Source organism: Mandrillus leucophaeus, unplaced genomic scaffold, assembly GCF_000951045.1.
Source record: "Mandrillus leucophaeus isolate KB7577 unplaced genomic scaffold, Mleu.le_1.0 Scaffold137, whole genome shotgun sequence".
Classification (NCBI taxonomy): domain Eukaryota; kingdom Metazoa; phylum Chordata; class Mammalia; order Primates; family Cercopithecidae; genus Mandrillus; species Mandrillus leucophaeus.
Genome location: NW_012101332.1, coordinates 477,646 through 492,932, shown reverse-complemented (window position 1 = coordinate 492,932; position 15,287 = coordinate 477,646). Strand labels below are relative to the sequence as shown.

At 46.1% G+C, this 15,287-nt stretch overlaps 1 protein-coding gene across 2 annotated transcripts in view; it reads left to right on the top strand.

Moving 5' to 3' along the window:
• The window catches only part of LOC105534574 (WD repeat-containing protein 87), a 23,789-nt gene extending 11,629 nt beyond the window's left edge, over positions 1–12,160 (top strand). The window contains exons 3-6 of one of the 2 annotated variants that reach the window (XM_011973304.1): positions 404–574; positions 1,261–4,133; positions 4,886–5,157; positions 6,432–12,160. In XM_011973304.1, the coding sequence (XP_011828694.1) occupies positions 404–574; positions 1,261–4,133; positions 4,886–5,157; positions 6,432–11,806 (8,691 nt within the window). In that variant the 3' untranslated portion in view covers positions 11,807–12,160. Of the gene's footprint in view, positions 1–403; positions 575–1,238; positions 4,134–4,885; positions 5,158–6,431 lie in introns of both variants that reach the window. The other variant, XM_011973305.1, reaches the window with a different exon arrangement.
• The last annotated feature ends 3,127 nt before the right edge of the window (positions 12,161–15,287 follow it).

Below are 15,287 nucleotides of genomic sequence, written 5' to 3'. Positions count from 1 at the left end.
CCCAGGAGTTCGAGACTGCAGTGAACTGTGACTCTGCCACTGCACTCCAGCCTGGGCAGCACAGCGAGACTCCATCTGAAAAAAAAAAAAAAAGGAATGTTAGAGGGCAGGCATGGCTAACTTCATGTTGAAAAGAACATCATTTTCCCCTGTGTTCACACTATAAAATTTGCACACAGAGGCTCTGTAGGGTTGTGTTCTCTCCTGCATTGGGGGATTTGTTAAATGCTTGTGAAGTATAGCTGTCCCACAGGTGATAAGTTATGCACGTGTGAGTGTAACAGGAGTAGGTCCTTCGGGTGGGAGGCATGACTTTGGGAACTCCTCCAATTGTGACTTATGCGAGAATATATTTAGTGCCTCTGTGCCCTAGCCTCTTAGTTTATGCCACACCTCTCTCCAGCAACCTTCAGAAGACCCAAAGAATAGCCTAGTTGTGCTGAGTGACCGGTCCCAGATACTGTTCAAAGAGTCTCGCTATCCTCAAAATATGCCGTGTGTATGTTATTACTTCAGTGATGCCCATTTCTTCACCTCCCTCTCTTGGGTGACATCGAGCACAAAAGAAATACAGGTAAGACTGCCTTTCTTCCCCTTCTTGGCCCATTCTCCCAGGGCCATGCCCATATGGCTCTTAGCCCAGATTGACAAAGGAAGATATTCCCCATGAATTAATGTGGTCTGGAACCAGAAATCTCTCCTTATCCTTTCTCCAATTATAGTCCCCATGTTGAGTGGGTTGTATGGTTCCCCCGAAGTAAACCAACGTTAGGAAAAGGGTCCTAGGCTTCCTGCCTCTACTCTATTTCCAGTTCCCATCACCAAGGGATAAAATCACTCTAGAGTCCTCCAACTCCTCCTTCACACAAAACATGGGGAAATAAGGGAATATTCTGCACTACTATCAGTTCTAGACAGTTTCTTTTCTTTTTTTTTGTTTTTTTGTTTTTTTGTGTTTTTGAGACGGAGTCTCGCTCTGTCACCCAGGCTGGAGTGCATTGGCTCACTGTAACCTTTGCCTCCCGAATTCAAGCGATTCTCCTGCCTCAGCCTCCTGAGTAGCTGGAATTACAGGCGCCGGTCACCATGCCCAGCTAATTTTTGTATTTTTAGTAGAGATAGGCTTTCACCATGTTGGCCAGGCTGGTCTCGAACTCCTGACCTCAGGTAATCCACCTGCCTCGGCCTCCCAAAGTGCTGGGATTACAGGCATGAGCCACCGCGCCTGGCCTAGGCAGTTTCCATCTTATTCTCTTCTAGGCTGTAGTGTGGATGAAGAGCAAAACTGAGGACATGATTGAGAAAAGAATATTCTCCATGACTGAACGATTGCCACCCATCCAGTCCATGGTCCACACAGGTTCCTTTCATATCCTCGTGGTCTACTGCGGTGACCTGATCCTGCGACTCTTTGGGGACCACTTTCGGGCATTCAAACCCCTGGGTAAAGTGCACTGCCGCTTCAACATCAGCTGCCTCTGCTATGACCCGGAAATGAAGATGCTTCTATCTGGCATCCTGGGAGCAGTGGTGACCTGGGTCATTGAGCAAAGTGGCACGGGCCTCCATATAGCCCACATGATCTCCATGCCAGGTGATGAGCTGGTCCAGGACATCGTGCTGAATGGTCCCAATGGCTCCCTCCTGGCCCTGTGTGAGACGGTGGTGAGGGTCCTGATGCGCCAGGGCAAGGGTCAGCTGGGAGAGGTAAAGAGGTTCATGTCCACCAGCAGCGGCTCCTCCATCACCTGCTGCTTCACTTGTTTTGATCAGGGCTTTCTCTATGCTGGAAACCAAGCTGGGGAAATCCAAGTTTGGAGCCTCCAGCAGGGCCATCCGCTGCATAGTTTCCAGGCCCATCACTCAGGAGTGATCTGTATCCGCAGCCGACCAGAGGCCCACACCCTGCTAACAGCTGGCAGTGACAGCCTAATCAAGGAGTGGAACCTGACTTCAGGGAGCCTGCTTCGGCGGCTAGAGCTTGGCGAGGAGCTGTACCGGCTCCAGTTTATTGACAGCATTACTTTCTTCTGCCAAACTGCCCATAGTTTTTCCTTGCGCCGCCTGCCCTGCTTCTACAGCCTCTTCAATGTCTGTGGCTCTGCTCCCCAGCAGTTGCGTCGGGTCTACTGTGGAAATAACTGGTTCCGGATCCTGTGTACCACCGAGGATGGCTTGTTGCGCTTTGTGTCCCCAATAACAGGGGACCTTCTGGTTATCACCTGGCCCTTCTCAATCGTGGACCGGGCTGTGGATTGGGCCTACGACCCAGGTAAAGAGGAGCTCTTTGTAGCAACAGGCAGCTCAGAGGTTCTGGTATTTGATACAACACGCTGCCCTTGCCCAGCCAAGTATCTTCTAGGCACCTCACCAAATTCTCAGGACTTTGTACAATGCCTGGCTTATGGGCATTTCAACTTGGGGCGGGGTCTAGAGGGACTGATATTCTCTGGGCACCAGAGTGGTGTGATAAGAGTGCTCTCCCAGCACAGCTGTGCTCGATTAGAAAAATTCATGCACTTTGGTGCTGTACTGGCACTCTCCACGCTGTCTGGAGGGATTTTTGGTGGCGAAGGAAACTCTCTGCTCTGTTCCTATGGAATGGATGACTATGTGCACCTGTCAGAAGCTGTGCTTGATGGGGTCAAAGTACAACTGCAGCCTCTTGCCAGCATCCTCAGCAGCTGTCACCTAACACATCTGATACTCTTGCCCAAGTCTGTGGGTGCCATCACAGAGACAAACTGCCTGCGTCTCTGGAAGTTCCATGATTTTATGTCCTCTGGGTCACAGAATGGCTTGAAATTCATAGAAACACTGCCTCTGCACCTGTGTGCCATCACATCCTTTGACGTCTGCCTCTCCTTGAGTCTTTTCGTCACAGGTTCTGCCGATGGCTCTGTTCGGATCTGGGACTTCCATGGCAGACTCATAGCCATTCTGGACTCATCACTGCACTTTGGCCCACTCTGTTTTGCAAATGACCGGGGTGACCTGCTTGTGACTTTTAACCAGAGTCTTTACCTAGTGTCCTGTTTAAAATTGCTTCCCCCAGCCCTGCTGACTCGCCTTTCCTTTATGAGCATATCAGATGAAGTACTGGAAATCCCTAAGCCTTTCATACCAAGCTTCTTCTTCTCCTTTGAGACCATGTTTGTGCCCAAGTACATCTACCTTGGAAAAGCACAACAGAAATTAGTGGGTCTGGAGAACCTTGTCAACAAGCGGGCCATTGCCTTTGACCATTCTGTGCCACATGTGATAGAAGAAGATGAGGAAGGGAGCCCAGTGTTACTGCGTTCCTCCATGCATTATTCTTTGCAGGACATGGAAAATTGGACGCAGATGAGTAAACGTTACCAACGCCATTATGTGCTTCCTCCCCAACTACAACTGACTAGCTGGGATGGACTCAACCCCTATCAGATATTGCGATACTACTTTGGTCATGGGCGGGAATGGCTTTTTGCCCCTGATTGCTATATCCCCAATTCAGTGATTCGTGCTCGTCTTTGGCCAGAGGGCACCCCAATATACCTACAGTGCAACCTGCATGCACCCCAGCGGGAGCTGGAATGGGACAGGTCTCAAGAATTCTTTTTCTGGCAGAGCAAGGTAAGAACTGTAAGTAATATAGAATATCCAGAGAAGGAGGATGAACAATTCCTAGAAATGAGACTTTCCAAGGATAAAACCTACAGCGTCCTTACAGATGGAGCAAACCGAAGTTGGCTGGGAAGAAAGATGAGTGAAATAGCCATTAATAGCATGATTGAGACAATGCTGAATATTATGGTCCATGCTTCCTTGCTGAAGTACCAGTACTGTGTTGGTGCACTAGGGCAAATCTTTGCCTCTTACCAGGTGTCTCCAGCCCTACGCTCTGAGACAGCCCGTCGGCTACTGGATGATACAACCAATTCCAACCCGCTGATCCGAGAACTAGCTTGGGAAGGGCTGAAGCGTCTAGGAATGATTACTCATCTTTTTGCCATGCCTCTGGCTCAGGGATTAATGGACAAGGATGAAAGAGTGAGGGTCAAGACTCTAAGCCTCATGGCTGAGATTGGAATCCACTCTAGGACCTCACTCTTACAGCTGATCCAGAAACAAGAGACTTTTCGGGAGATGCAGTACGTTTGTGCTTCCCTCAATTCTTCACCCCATTCCCCATTTCCCCCTCCTTTCCTTTGCTATTTCTTCATCCCTGTTTATTAATTCTTCCTGACGTTTCTTCTTTCTCATAGCCTTTGCTCATTCCTAGATGACTATTCTTGACAATCCCCTATTCACTCCTCCTCCTCCTCCTCTTCCTTCTTTTTTTGAGACAGGGTCTTATTCTGTTGGAGGCTGGAGTATAGTGGTACGATCTTGGCTCACTGCAACCTCTGCTTCCCAGGCTCAAGTAATCCTCCTGCCACAGCCTCCTCAGTAGCTGGGGCTACAAGCATGCACCACCACACTGGCTAATTTTTTGTAGAGACAGAGTCTCACTATATTGCCCAGACTGGTCTCAAACTCCTGGGCTCAAGCAATCTTCCTGCCACCTTGGCCTCCCAAAGTGCTAGGAGTACAGGCATGAGCCACCACACCTGGCCTGCTCACCCCTTTCTCCATTGCTTTTCCTATATGTCCGCTACCTCTTCAAGTTCCATTTTCATCCTTTTCTCCTGTTTCTACAGCCTCCAATACAGATCACTCCATTCATTGCCATCTTGGCTTCATAGATAGTTTCTTTTGTCTCAGCCATTATTTTCCTCTGCATATGCCGTCTCTCTTGGCCACTTTGCCAAGCCTCCTGCCTCTTCCACAGCCATTTTGTTCTTCCCATTCTCCCTTTTGTTCCTGACTCAGCATAGTCCTTCTTCTCCTTTGACTTTCATAGGCAGGAGATGATCGGGAAGGAAACTCTAGACCATCTGCTGGGGATGCGGGCCACAGATCTCCAAATCCTTTCCACTCAAGTGGAGCAGAGATTGAATGAAGACCTGACTCTGTCACATAGAGATGAAAAGCCGGCTTTTTCTTTAGATGTCCCAAAGGCTTCTGAACTTAAATCCTTCTCCGTGAAACCTCCTACAGTTTCTGAAGAACCTGAAGTGGCCGTCAAGCACAGCAAAGGCCACAGACGAGGCCGAGCAGTGGTCAAAAAGCATAGTATGTAAGGGGTAATCTGGTCCATGCCTCAGGGTCCTCAAGAGGCAGGGTAGTTAGGGTTAAAGTGGATCAAGAGATACTAGGTGGGCTGGCCAGACACAATGGCTCACGCCTGTAATCCCAGCACTTTGGGACGCCGAGGCAGGTGGATCACTCGAGGTCAGGAGCTTGAGACCAGCCCGGCCAATATGGTGAAACCCCGTCTCTACTGGAAATACAAAAATTAGCCAGGCATGATGGTGGGTGACCGCAAACCCAGCTACTGGAGAGGCTGAGGTGGGAGAATCACTTGAACCCAGGAGGTGGAGGTTGCAGTGAGCCGAGATGGTGCCACTGCACTCCAGCCTGGGTGACAGAGCGAAACTCCATCTCAAAAAAAAAAAAAAAAAAAGAGATACCAGGTGGGAAGAGAGATAAGTGGAAAGGTCTCATCATAGAAAAGGCACTCTCGGATGGGGGACTAGGGGAGGGATAACATTAGGAGAAATACCTAATGTAGATGACGGGTTGATGGGTGCAGCAAACCACCATGGCACCTGTATACCCATGTAACAAACCTGCATGTTCTGCACATGTATTCCAGAACTTAAAGTATAATTTTTTTAAAAAGTGTATAGATAAGGAAATTACAGTGTATTCATAAAATGAAATACTACTGTGATAAAAAAGAGTGATACATGCAACAACATGGAAGAATCTCAAAAACTGTTGAAAGAAAACACAAAAGAGCACATTTTTAAATGATTCTATTTATTTGGAATTCTAAAAAAGGCAAATGAATCTACAGTCACAGAAAGCAGATCAGTTGTTGCCTAGGGCCAGGGATTAAGGGTAGATAGATGTTGACTGGGACACTATGTAGGAGGGAATTTAGGGGGATAATAGAAATGCCTTATATCCTGATTGTAATTGCAATAGTTACAAGAGTGTATACATTTTTCAAACTCATCAAATTGTTTGCTTAAAATGGGTATATCATATGTAAATTATACCTCAATAAAATTGATTTTTATGAAAGCAATGAAGAAAAAAAAGACTTTCTAAGGAAGGATCCACTCAAACTCAGGAAGACTCTAAGGCCTAGCTCTCTAGGATTTGGCAGGAGTAGGGGGCTAGGAATAAAGCAAAGAGATGCTTTTTTTTTTTTAAGGCCTCAGTTCTCTTTGTTGCTACTTCTTTTATGACAGTTCTTCTTAGCTCACACCTAATATTTGGAAAGGTTTCATTTAGTTCCCCATACTTTGCTTACCTCCACCTCTCCATTTTTCCTACAGGCCGAAAATGGTTGCGGGGTCTCAAGAAGACGAAAGAGAGAGACTCTAAACATATGATCACTGAGCCAGGCCTCTTAGAGGATGAAAGTGGGACTGAGGCCGCACCAGTTGAGATGGAGGAAGCATCCGTCCATTCCAAATGGTCTTCAAGCACCAGTGTAACAAAGCTCTCAAAAGATGTTGACTCTCAAGAGAAAGATATCTCAAAGGATCACGTTGCATTGACCCTGAAGATGCTGCGGAAAATACGTGACAAAAGAGACAAGAAAGCAAGAGCTCAGAAACTCAAAAAGAAGCACAAGAAGAAGGGAAAAGAAGCCAAAGTTATAACTGAGAAACCTACACCTCCTGTAATGGGACAGCCAGTTACTAAAAAGGTTAAAATTCTAGGGCGCGGAGCCTCAGGAATATCTGGCCGCAGGTCAACCTCTGGAGATGGCTTATCATGGCGGGACGATCTGTGTCGTCTTATGACCCTGAGGATATCTGGTTCCCAAACAAAAATGTCAGAAAATCTAAACACTGAGCTAGTGACATTTGCTCAGGAGATGCTGGTAGATAGGCACCCCAGTTGGGAACTCTTTCAGGAGATCTGCCCCCTGTTGAAGAAAGAAAGTAAGGTTCTGCTTGAGGACCTTGATTGGGATGTAGTCCCGCCAGAGGAGAAACCAATTTTTATCCATGAAGGAGCAATTAGAGAGGACATGATACAAGGTGTGACAGAAGAGGTGATCAGACACGAAGTGATGCCAAGGGAAGAAGAACAAGCACAAAAGAAAGCAAAAGACATGCTGGCCTTGGAGGAAACCCAAGTGATTTTGAAAAAGGGCAAGAAAAAGAAAGTTATTTTTTTAGAACCAGGTGATGTAACCAAGGGAAAACAAATATCAAAGAAAGAAAAGAAGAAAACCTTTCAGAAGTCACCTAAGCAAGAGAGGAAAGCTGTCCAGCAGGAAAGAAAAGTAGGAAAAACAAAGAGGGAAATGCCCAAAGAAGAGAGGGATATGAGTGAGGAAGTGAAGGAAATGGCCACACTAGAGGAGAAAGTGGTTGAAGAAGAAGGAAAACCGGTTATGATTGAGAGGACATCGTCTTGGCAGGACTGGAAAAAGTCCTGGGATGAGTGGAAACAGGCCCATGGTGAGACAAGGAGATCCTGGAAGGCATGGAAGGAAGACTGGGAGAAGAGGCTTCTTCAGGAAGAGGAGAAACTACACCAGGCTGGAGAGAAGCTATCCCCGGAGGAGGAAATGGTTCAGGAGGACAAGAAGCTGAAATGGGAAGAGTGGAAACAATTCTGGGAAAATATGTTGCAATCTGAATCCAAGGAGCAACTGTACAAGGATGAGGAAGAAGTGACTTTGGAGGAAGAAATGTCTCGGAAGGAGGAAGAAAAAGAAGAGCAGGTCACAGAAGAGCAGAGACAGATCCGAGAAGAACACAAACGGGCCAGAATACACAGGAAACGAGCCCGAGCTGAAAAAAAACGAGCCCAAGAAGAGAGGAAATTAGCACAAGAAGAAGAGAAACTTGCACAAGAAGAGAGACAGTTGGCCCAGGAAGAGAGAAAACTGGCCCAGGCGTATGTTAAAATAACCCAGGATGACAGGGAAATGGCCCAGGCAGAGGGTAAGTTTGCCCAGAAAGAGGCAACACTGGCCCAAAGAGGGGAGAAGCTAAGCCAGGAGGTGGAGAAATTGGCCCAGAAAAGGAAGAAACTGTCCAAGAAATGGGAGAAAGTGGCTAGAGAAGAAGAGAAACTAGCAAAGAAAGAAGGGAAACTGGCCGAGGTAAAAAACATATTGGTCCAGAAAGTGGAAGAACTGGCCCAGAGGGAACAAAATCTGGACTGGCAAGAAAAGGAGCTGGCCCAGGAATTGGAGGAACTGGAATGGGACATGGAAGAACTGTCTTGGAAAGAAGAGGAACTGAATCAGGAAGAGGAGAAACTGATTGAGGAAAAGAAGAAGCTGGCTGAGGAAGAGAAGACATTGATCTGGCAAAGGGAGAAACTGTCTGAAGAAGAGACAAAATTGACCCAGGAAGAAGAGTTGCTGATCCAGGAAGAGGAGAAACTGGCCCAGCACAAGGAAAAAATGCCTGAGGAAGAGGAAAGACTGGGACAGAAAAGGGAGCAATTGATTAAGAAGAAGATAAAACTGGCCCAGAAAAGGGAAAGATGGATCAACAGCATGGAAGAACTCACAGAGAACAAGATGATACTGTACCAGAAGAAGAATCTGGCTCAGGAAAAGAAGAATCTGGCCCAGGAGAAGGAAAAATTGGCTCAGAGGAAAGAGAACCTACTCTATAACAAAGAAAGACTCACCCACAGCAGAAAGAAATTAGTGCAAGTAAAGAACAAATTGGGAATGTTCAAGAAGACACTGGCTCAGGTAGAGGAGAAGCTGACACAGGAAGAGGAGACCGTGATCAAGAAGAAGGAGAAACTGACTGAAACAGAGAAAAAATTGGTCCAAGTAGAGGATAGTCTGGCCGAGAAACAGGAGAAATTGGTCCAGGAAAAAATGAAATTAGCTCTAGAGAAGGCAATGGTCCAAGGAAAGAAACGGCTCAGAGGAGAGTTGGATATTGTTAAGGAAAAAAAGGCATTGAACCTGGAAATGAAAAGACTGGCTGAGGAGAAGATAAGACTGGTTGAGGGAAAGGAAACACTGTCTAAGGGAGAGACTCCAGAAACTTCAAGACAAAGAAAAATGACTAAAGTTGAACAAGAACTACTTGAGAGGAAATTGTCACTACAGGAGAAGATACTGCTACATGAAGACAGGATACTGGCCATGGAGGAAAGGGAAATTGCCAAAGGAAAACTGGAATTTACTAGAGGACGGAGAATATTTGTCCAGGGGCAAAGAAAGTTAGCCAAGGCTGAAAGGAATTTGATTAAAAAAAAGGAGAGCCTTTCCAAGGAACCAACAAAACTAAACAAAATCTTAAAGGCACTTCAAAGACTAACCAGGGATGAAAGGAAACTAACACAGGAAGAAATAAAAATGACAAAGATAAAGAGGTCACTCTTTGTTAAGGAGAGAAGACTGAGTACAGAACAGAGTAAGCTGGATATCAAAGAGTGGGATTTTTCTGAAAAACGATCAGAACTGACTAAAGATGAGAAGAAACTGGCTCGGAAGCAGAGAAAACTGGCCAAGGAAATGAGGAGAATGATAAACAGAGAAGAAAAAATGACTGAGGAAGAGAGCAAATTGGCCAGAAAGCATTCAGAAGTCATACTGGATGATGAAGAGGAAGGAGGAAAAGAAGAAGAAGAAGAGGTAATCCCATTCCTTAAACGAAGGTGGAGAAAGAGGAAAGAGGCCAAGAGAGTTGATAAACCAAAGGAAAAGTTTTCCAGTCAAGTGGATGAAGTGGAAAGTGAAGAGCATTTTTCTGAAGAAATGGAAAGCCTGTTAGATGAACTAGAGAAGCAAGAGAGTTTGTCTTCTGAGGAGGAGGAGGAAAGGGAGGAAGAGGAGGAAAGGGAGAGAGAAGAGGAGGAGGAAAGTGAGGAGGAGGAGGAAAAGGAGAAGGAGGAGGAAGAGGAGGAGGAGGAAGGGGAGGAGAAGCAAGTGGAGAAAGAGGAGGAGGAGGAGAAGAAAAAGAAGGAAAAGAAGAAGGAGGAGGTTCAGGAGAAAGAAGAAGTGTTTGAGGAGAAAGAAGAAATTACGAGTGAGGAAGAGATAGAAAGTTTGAGTGATGAGGAAGAGGAAGAGGAGAGCAGCTCATTGGAAAAAGAAATGGACAGGGAAAAAGATACCTTAAAAAAAGAAAAACTATTTAAGTTACAAGAACAAAGAAGAAAGATCCTAAAAGAAAAGGAAAGAGTCCTTTCCATTGGAAAAGGAGTTCCTCATGTCAAAGATGGGGCTGTAAGACTGGGAGTTCTAAAAAGCCCTTTGAAGAAACTGATGTCAAGAGCTCTGGAGATGAAAGAGAAAATACCAGTGCCAGTGCCAGAGAAACAAATATCCTGGGAAGATAAAAAGGCCACAGTAGTTGAAATACCCAGGAAATTCTCAGAGACAATGGATAAAGAAAGAGAAGTGATGGGAAAATATGAACCCATACCTCCACATGTTTTGGGTACAGTTTTAGAGTCCGAAGCACAGGACTTAAAGACCCCATTTATGTCCCACATATTAAGGAGGACCGTGGAAGGTCAGGAACTCCAACACAAGCCACTAGGTGCCTGGTGGAAGTGGTTTCTGCAGCATCCACCTCTGATGGGACAGACTGAGGTACAGTTACCTCTCTCCCAAATCCCGGCTAAGAAACAACATGCAGATGAAATCCTCTCAGATGTAGAGTGGATCCGCCATGTCCTAGAACGAATGGAAGCAGGAGAACAGCTTTCCAGGGATGGTTTCCACAGACTATGCCAGCTGCTCAAAGACCTCGTCTCAAAGGGAAACTTAGAATGGCTGAATCTGGCCAAACTTGAAGCCATCGTGTACCGTCACAGGCAGGCCCTGGAGTCACGAGGCACAAGGATCTCAAAACCCACTAGAGAGTCCATGAGTCCAAAATACCGGAAAGTGATTCCTCCTATAAAAGCAAAGGAAAAGGAGAGCTGGCCAAAACCTTTGGCTGTCCCCACACAAAAGTACCCATTAGCTACCGAGAGGATTCCAGACCCAAGGGCTAAAAACTGGCATCTTCTAGGAGAGCCTTACAGAAGTGAGAGGGCACAGCAGATATCCATTGCTCACAAGGAGATGGAAATGCAATACTTTTATCCTGCCACAAGAGACATTTTTCCAAGTGCCCATGCCTCTGTGGAAAAACAAACCCTGGCACTGATGTTTCAAAAGGACTTCTGGGATTTTAAGGATAAACGCAGGTTTCCCAGGTTGCCCAAATTAGAGAAGAAGAAACAGCCCATTTCTAAAAAGAAGGAAGAGTTGCCTTTGTGGGAGACGTTTGTGGCACTGTACTATGTTTTGCGGATGCTGCAGCAGCGATATGCAAAAGACAGCACTGCTTGGATGGAACAGTTCTACCAGCTCATGGACCTGTACCAACTTAAGTCCCCCAGAATCCAGAAGCTGCTTCAGGAGCTGCTAATGAGAGAGGAACCTCAACCCCAAGAGATCATCTATGAAGAGGCCCTAAAAGCCACAGAGCTAGTTCCCGGGGAACGGCTGTTCTGCTGCCTGTTTTGTGGCAGTTCTCATACTCATAGAAGTCCTCAGGAGTTTCAGGGTGTGGTACCCCTCCCTTGGCAGAACTGTGTGCACACCATCCTTCCTGTGGGCATTGCCCGGTATGGGATCTTAGAACTTGCCTGGAAAAGCCTGCCGGAAGCTGATCTTCATCTCACCAAGGCATTGACACACACTGTTGCTCCCACTCTCTAATTTGGGACTGACTGGAGGTTGGGACTTTTCATTGCCAAGTGGAGAAAGGCCTGCTCACCAGGATCTAGACCTTCATCTCTCTCTCTTTTTTTTTTTTTTTTTTGAGATGGGGTTTCACTCTTGTTGCCCAGGCTGGAGTGCAATGACGTGATCTCAGCTCACTGCAACCTCCGCCTCCCGGGTTCAAGCAAATCTCCTGCCTCAGCCTCCCGAGTAGCTGGGATTATAGGCATGAGTCACCGCGCCCAGACCTAGACCTTCATCTCTAGGCCCACACAGAGGTAGGGCCAGGTTGAAGCCCTTTCCCAGCTCTGGAAACACAGCTTCTATATGTGGAATAAAGAGGAGGTTCTTGTTTGCAACAAGCACTTTGATGTGTTTTTTCCCAGCAAACTTTAGTTCCCCAAGAAGGTAGCCAGGGAAACAACTTACTCACGTACTCCTGAGATGGGGGGAAGCTTCCCAAAAGACAGGGGTGCCCACTGTGTGGATGTGTTGAGGCAGACAAGTCTGTCCTTGTTCTCTTCATTCCTTCCCACCATCCTCCCCAAGCACTCTAAGAAGGAAAGTACCAGACACAAAAACTAATATATATTTGGCACGAATTTGAGAGGTATTGATATGGTGGAAAGAGAATGGGCTTTAGAGTCAGAAAATGCAACATTTTGTCCCTTAGTATTTGGGGTCCTACAGTGGGGCTGACTCTATTTTTCTGTTTGTAGTTCTGCATGCTGATGACTTGAGTTCCAGATAGCAGGAATGGTGGGTGTTGAGGAGATTCTCAGAGTAAAGGAATAATCTTCAACAAGTTTTAGCCAGTACCACCTCCACCTGGTGACTTCATCACTGGATGGCACCAAGGGGTGAGGCCATCTGACGTTGAAGCAAAAAAAAAAAAAAAAAAAAAAAAAATAGAGTTTAGACTAGGTATAGTGGCTCACGCCTGTAATCGCAGCACTTTGGGAGGCCAAGGTGAGAGGATCATTTGAGCCCAGGAGTTTGAGACCAGCCTGGGCAACATGGTGAAACCCCATCTCTACAATTTTTTTTTTTTTTTTGGAGTTGGAGTCTCACTCTGTCACCCAGGCTGGAGCGCAGTGGTGCAAAATTGGCTCACTGCAACCTCCGCCTCTCGGTTCAAGCGATTCTCCTGCCTTCGCCTCCTGAGTAGCTGGGATTACAGGCACACGCCACCATGCCCGGCTAATTTTTGTATTTTTAGTAGAGACAGGGTTTCACCACATTGGTCAGGCTGGTCTCAAACTCCTGACTTCGTGATCCACCCACCTTGGCCACCCAAGGTGCTGGGATTACAGGCATGAGCCACTACACCTGGCCTGTTTTTTAAATAGCTAGGTGCAGTGATGTGTGCCTGCTGTAGTCCCAGCTACTCAGGAGGCTGAAATGGGAAGATCACTTGAGCCTGGGAGGTTGAGACTGCAGTGAGCCATGGTTGTGCCACTGCACTCCAGCCTGGGCAAGAGCAAGACCCTGTCTCAAAAAAACAAAACAACAACAACAAAAAGAGGGAAGCTGATGTCCCTATGTCTTTCACTCCCTTTACTACTATCTAGACATGGAATTTGGGTAGGGTGATAGAATAAGAATTTGGAAAACTAGGTGTAGGCTCAATTAGGCCCCCCCAGTTACTTAGGGACCTTTCCTCTAGCAATTAAGGAGACAAGAGTTAAAGCAAAAGGAGTAGGCCGGGTGTGGTGGCTCACACCTGTAATCCCAGCACTTTGGGAGGTCAAAGTGGGTGGATCACTTGAGGCCAGGAGTTCAGGACTAGCCTGACCATCATGGTGAAAACCCATCTCTTCCAAAAATACAAAAAACTTAGTTGGGCATGGTGGTGTGTGCCTGTAATCCCAGCTACTCAGGAGGCTGAGGCAGGGGAATCACTTGAACCCAGGAGTCAGAGGTTGCAGTGAGCCAAGATCGTGCCACTGTACTCCAGCCTGGGTGACAGAGTGAGACTTCATCTCAAAGAAAAAAAAAGGGGGCAGTAAAGTTGTCACTGTTTTTCCCTGATCTCCTCTCCCTGCCATGGCAGAACGGCCTCTTTCCAGGTCAGCTGAGGCTTATTGCTGCTTCTAAAAAGTAGCCCATCTTTGCCATTTGCCACTCCCCACCCCAATCTCTCTTTTGTTATCTTACCTCCTCTACCTCTTTTTTTTATTTTGAGGGGAAGCAGAGGATAGAGGGCAAGAGAACATTCTGAGAAGTTAGATTCACCTCAGAGGCCAAGGGCAATAAGTGTCCTTGCTCTGCAATTGGGCTCTTCCATGTCAGATTACACGTCAGGCCATGCAGAATAGGTGAGAGATGGCCAGGCATGGTGGCTCACGCCTGTAATCTTAGCACTTTGGGAGGCCAAAGCAGGCAGACTGCCTGAGCTCAGGGGTTCAAGACCAGCCTAAGCAACATGGTGAAACTCCATCTCTACTCAAATACAGAAAAAAAAAAAATTAGCTGGGCGTGGTGGCAGGCACCTGTAGTCCTGGCTACTTGGGAGGCTGAGGCAGGAGAATTGCTTGAACCTGGGAGGTGGAGGTTGCAGTGAGCTGAGATCGCGCCACTGCACTCCATCCAGCCTGGGCAATAGAGTGAGACTCCATCTCAAAATAATAATAAAATAAAAATTAAAAAAAGAATATGTGAGAACTGTGGGCTGGGAGTAGGAAGTCTCAAAAAGGATGATTCACCTGACAGCCAGGCAAGGCAGCAGGAGTTAAGGATAGCCCAGCTGGCTCTGCAGTCTTGACCTGAGTCATTTCTCCTTTTGGCCTCTGTCTGTGTCAAAAAAAGGATAGTGCACAAATCACAAATATGAGGCATGAAAGAGGAGCCATCACTACAGATCCTATAGACATTTACAAAGATAAGAGACTACTACGAACAACTCTATGTCTGTACATTTGACAATGCAGATGAAATGGATAATTTCCTTGAAAGATCCAGAAAGAGAATAACAATACCTATCTGATTCATTTATGAATCTACCATCCATATTCCAATTTTGTCAGTTGACTTAATAATGTCCTTTACAGTATTCTTTCTCTTCCATTGTAGGAGCTAGTCTAGAGTCAGGATGTCAGTGAGTCCTCTGGTAAAAAGAAACAAAACCCAGCAGACAGCCTGTGGTGCTAGAGTCAGAAAGTCTATGAATGACTCTTCAGGGACCCTCAGAATTTGGGTATTGGCTGTGACAACCCAGATATTTTCTTGTGTTTGCCAGAATGTCAAAGAACAATTGTTTGTGTTTTTATGAAAAATTTCAGTCACAAAAGTAGAAGAGTTTTACAATGAACTCCCAGCTCCCTATCACCTATAATTAACATTTTGTCAAAATTGATTCATCTACTTTTTTCTTTGTTGAAGTATTTTAAGAATCCTAGACATCATATTTCAACCCTAAATACTTTGATATTTCAGTTCTAAAAAATAACATTTTTCTATATAATGATTTTCATGTCTA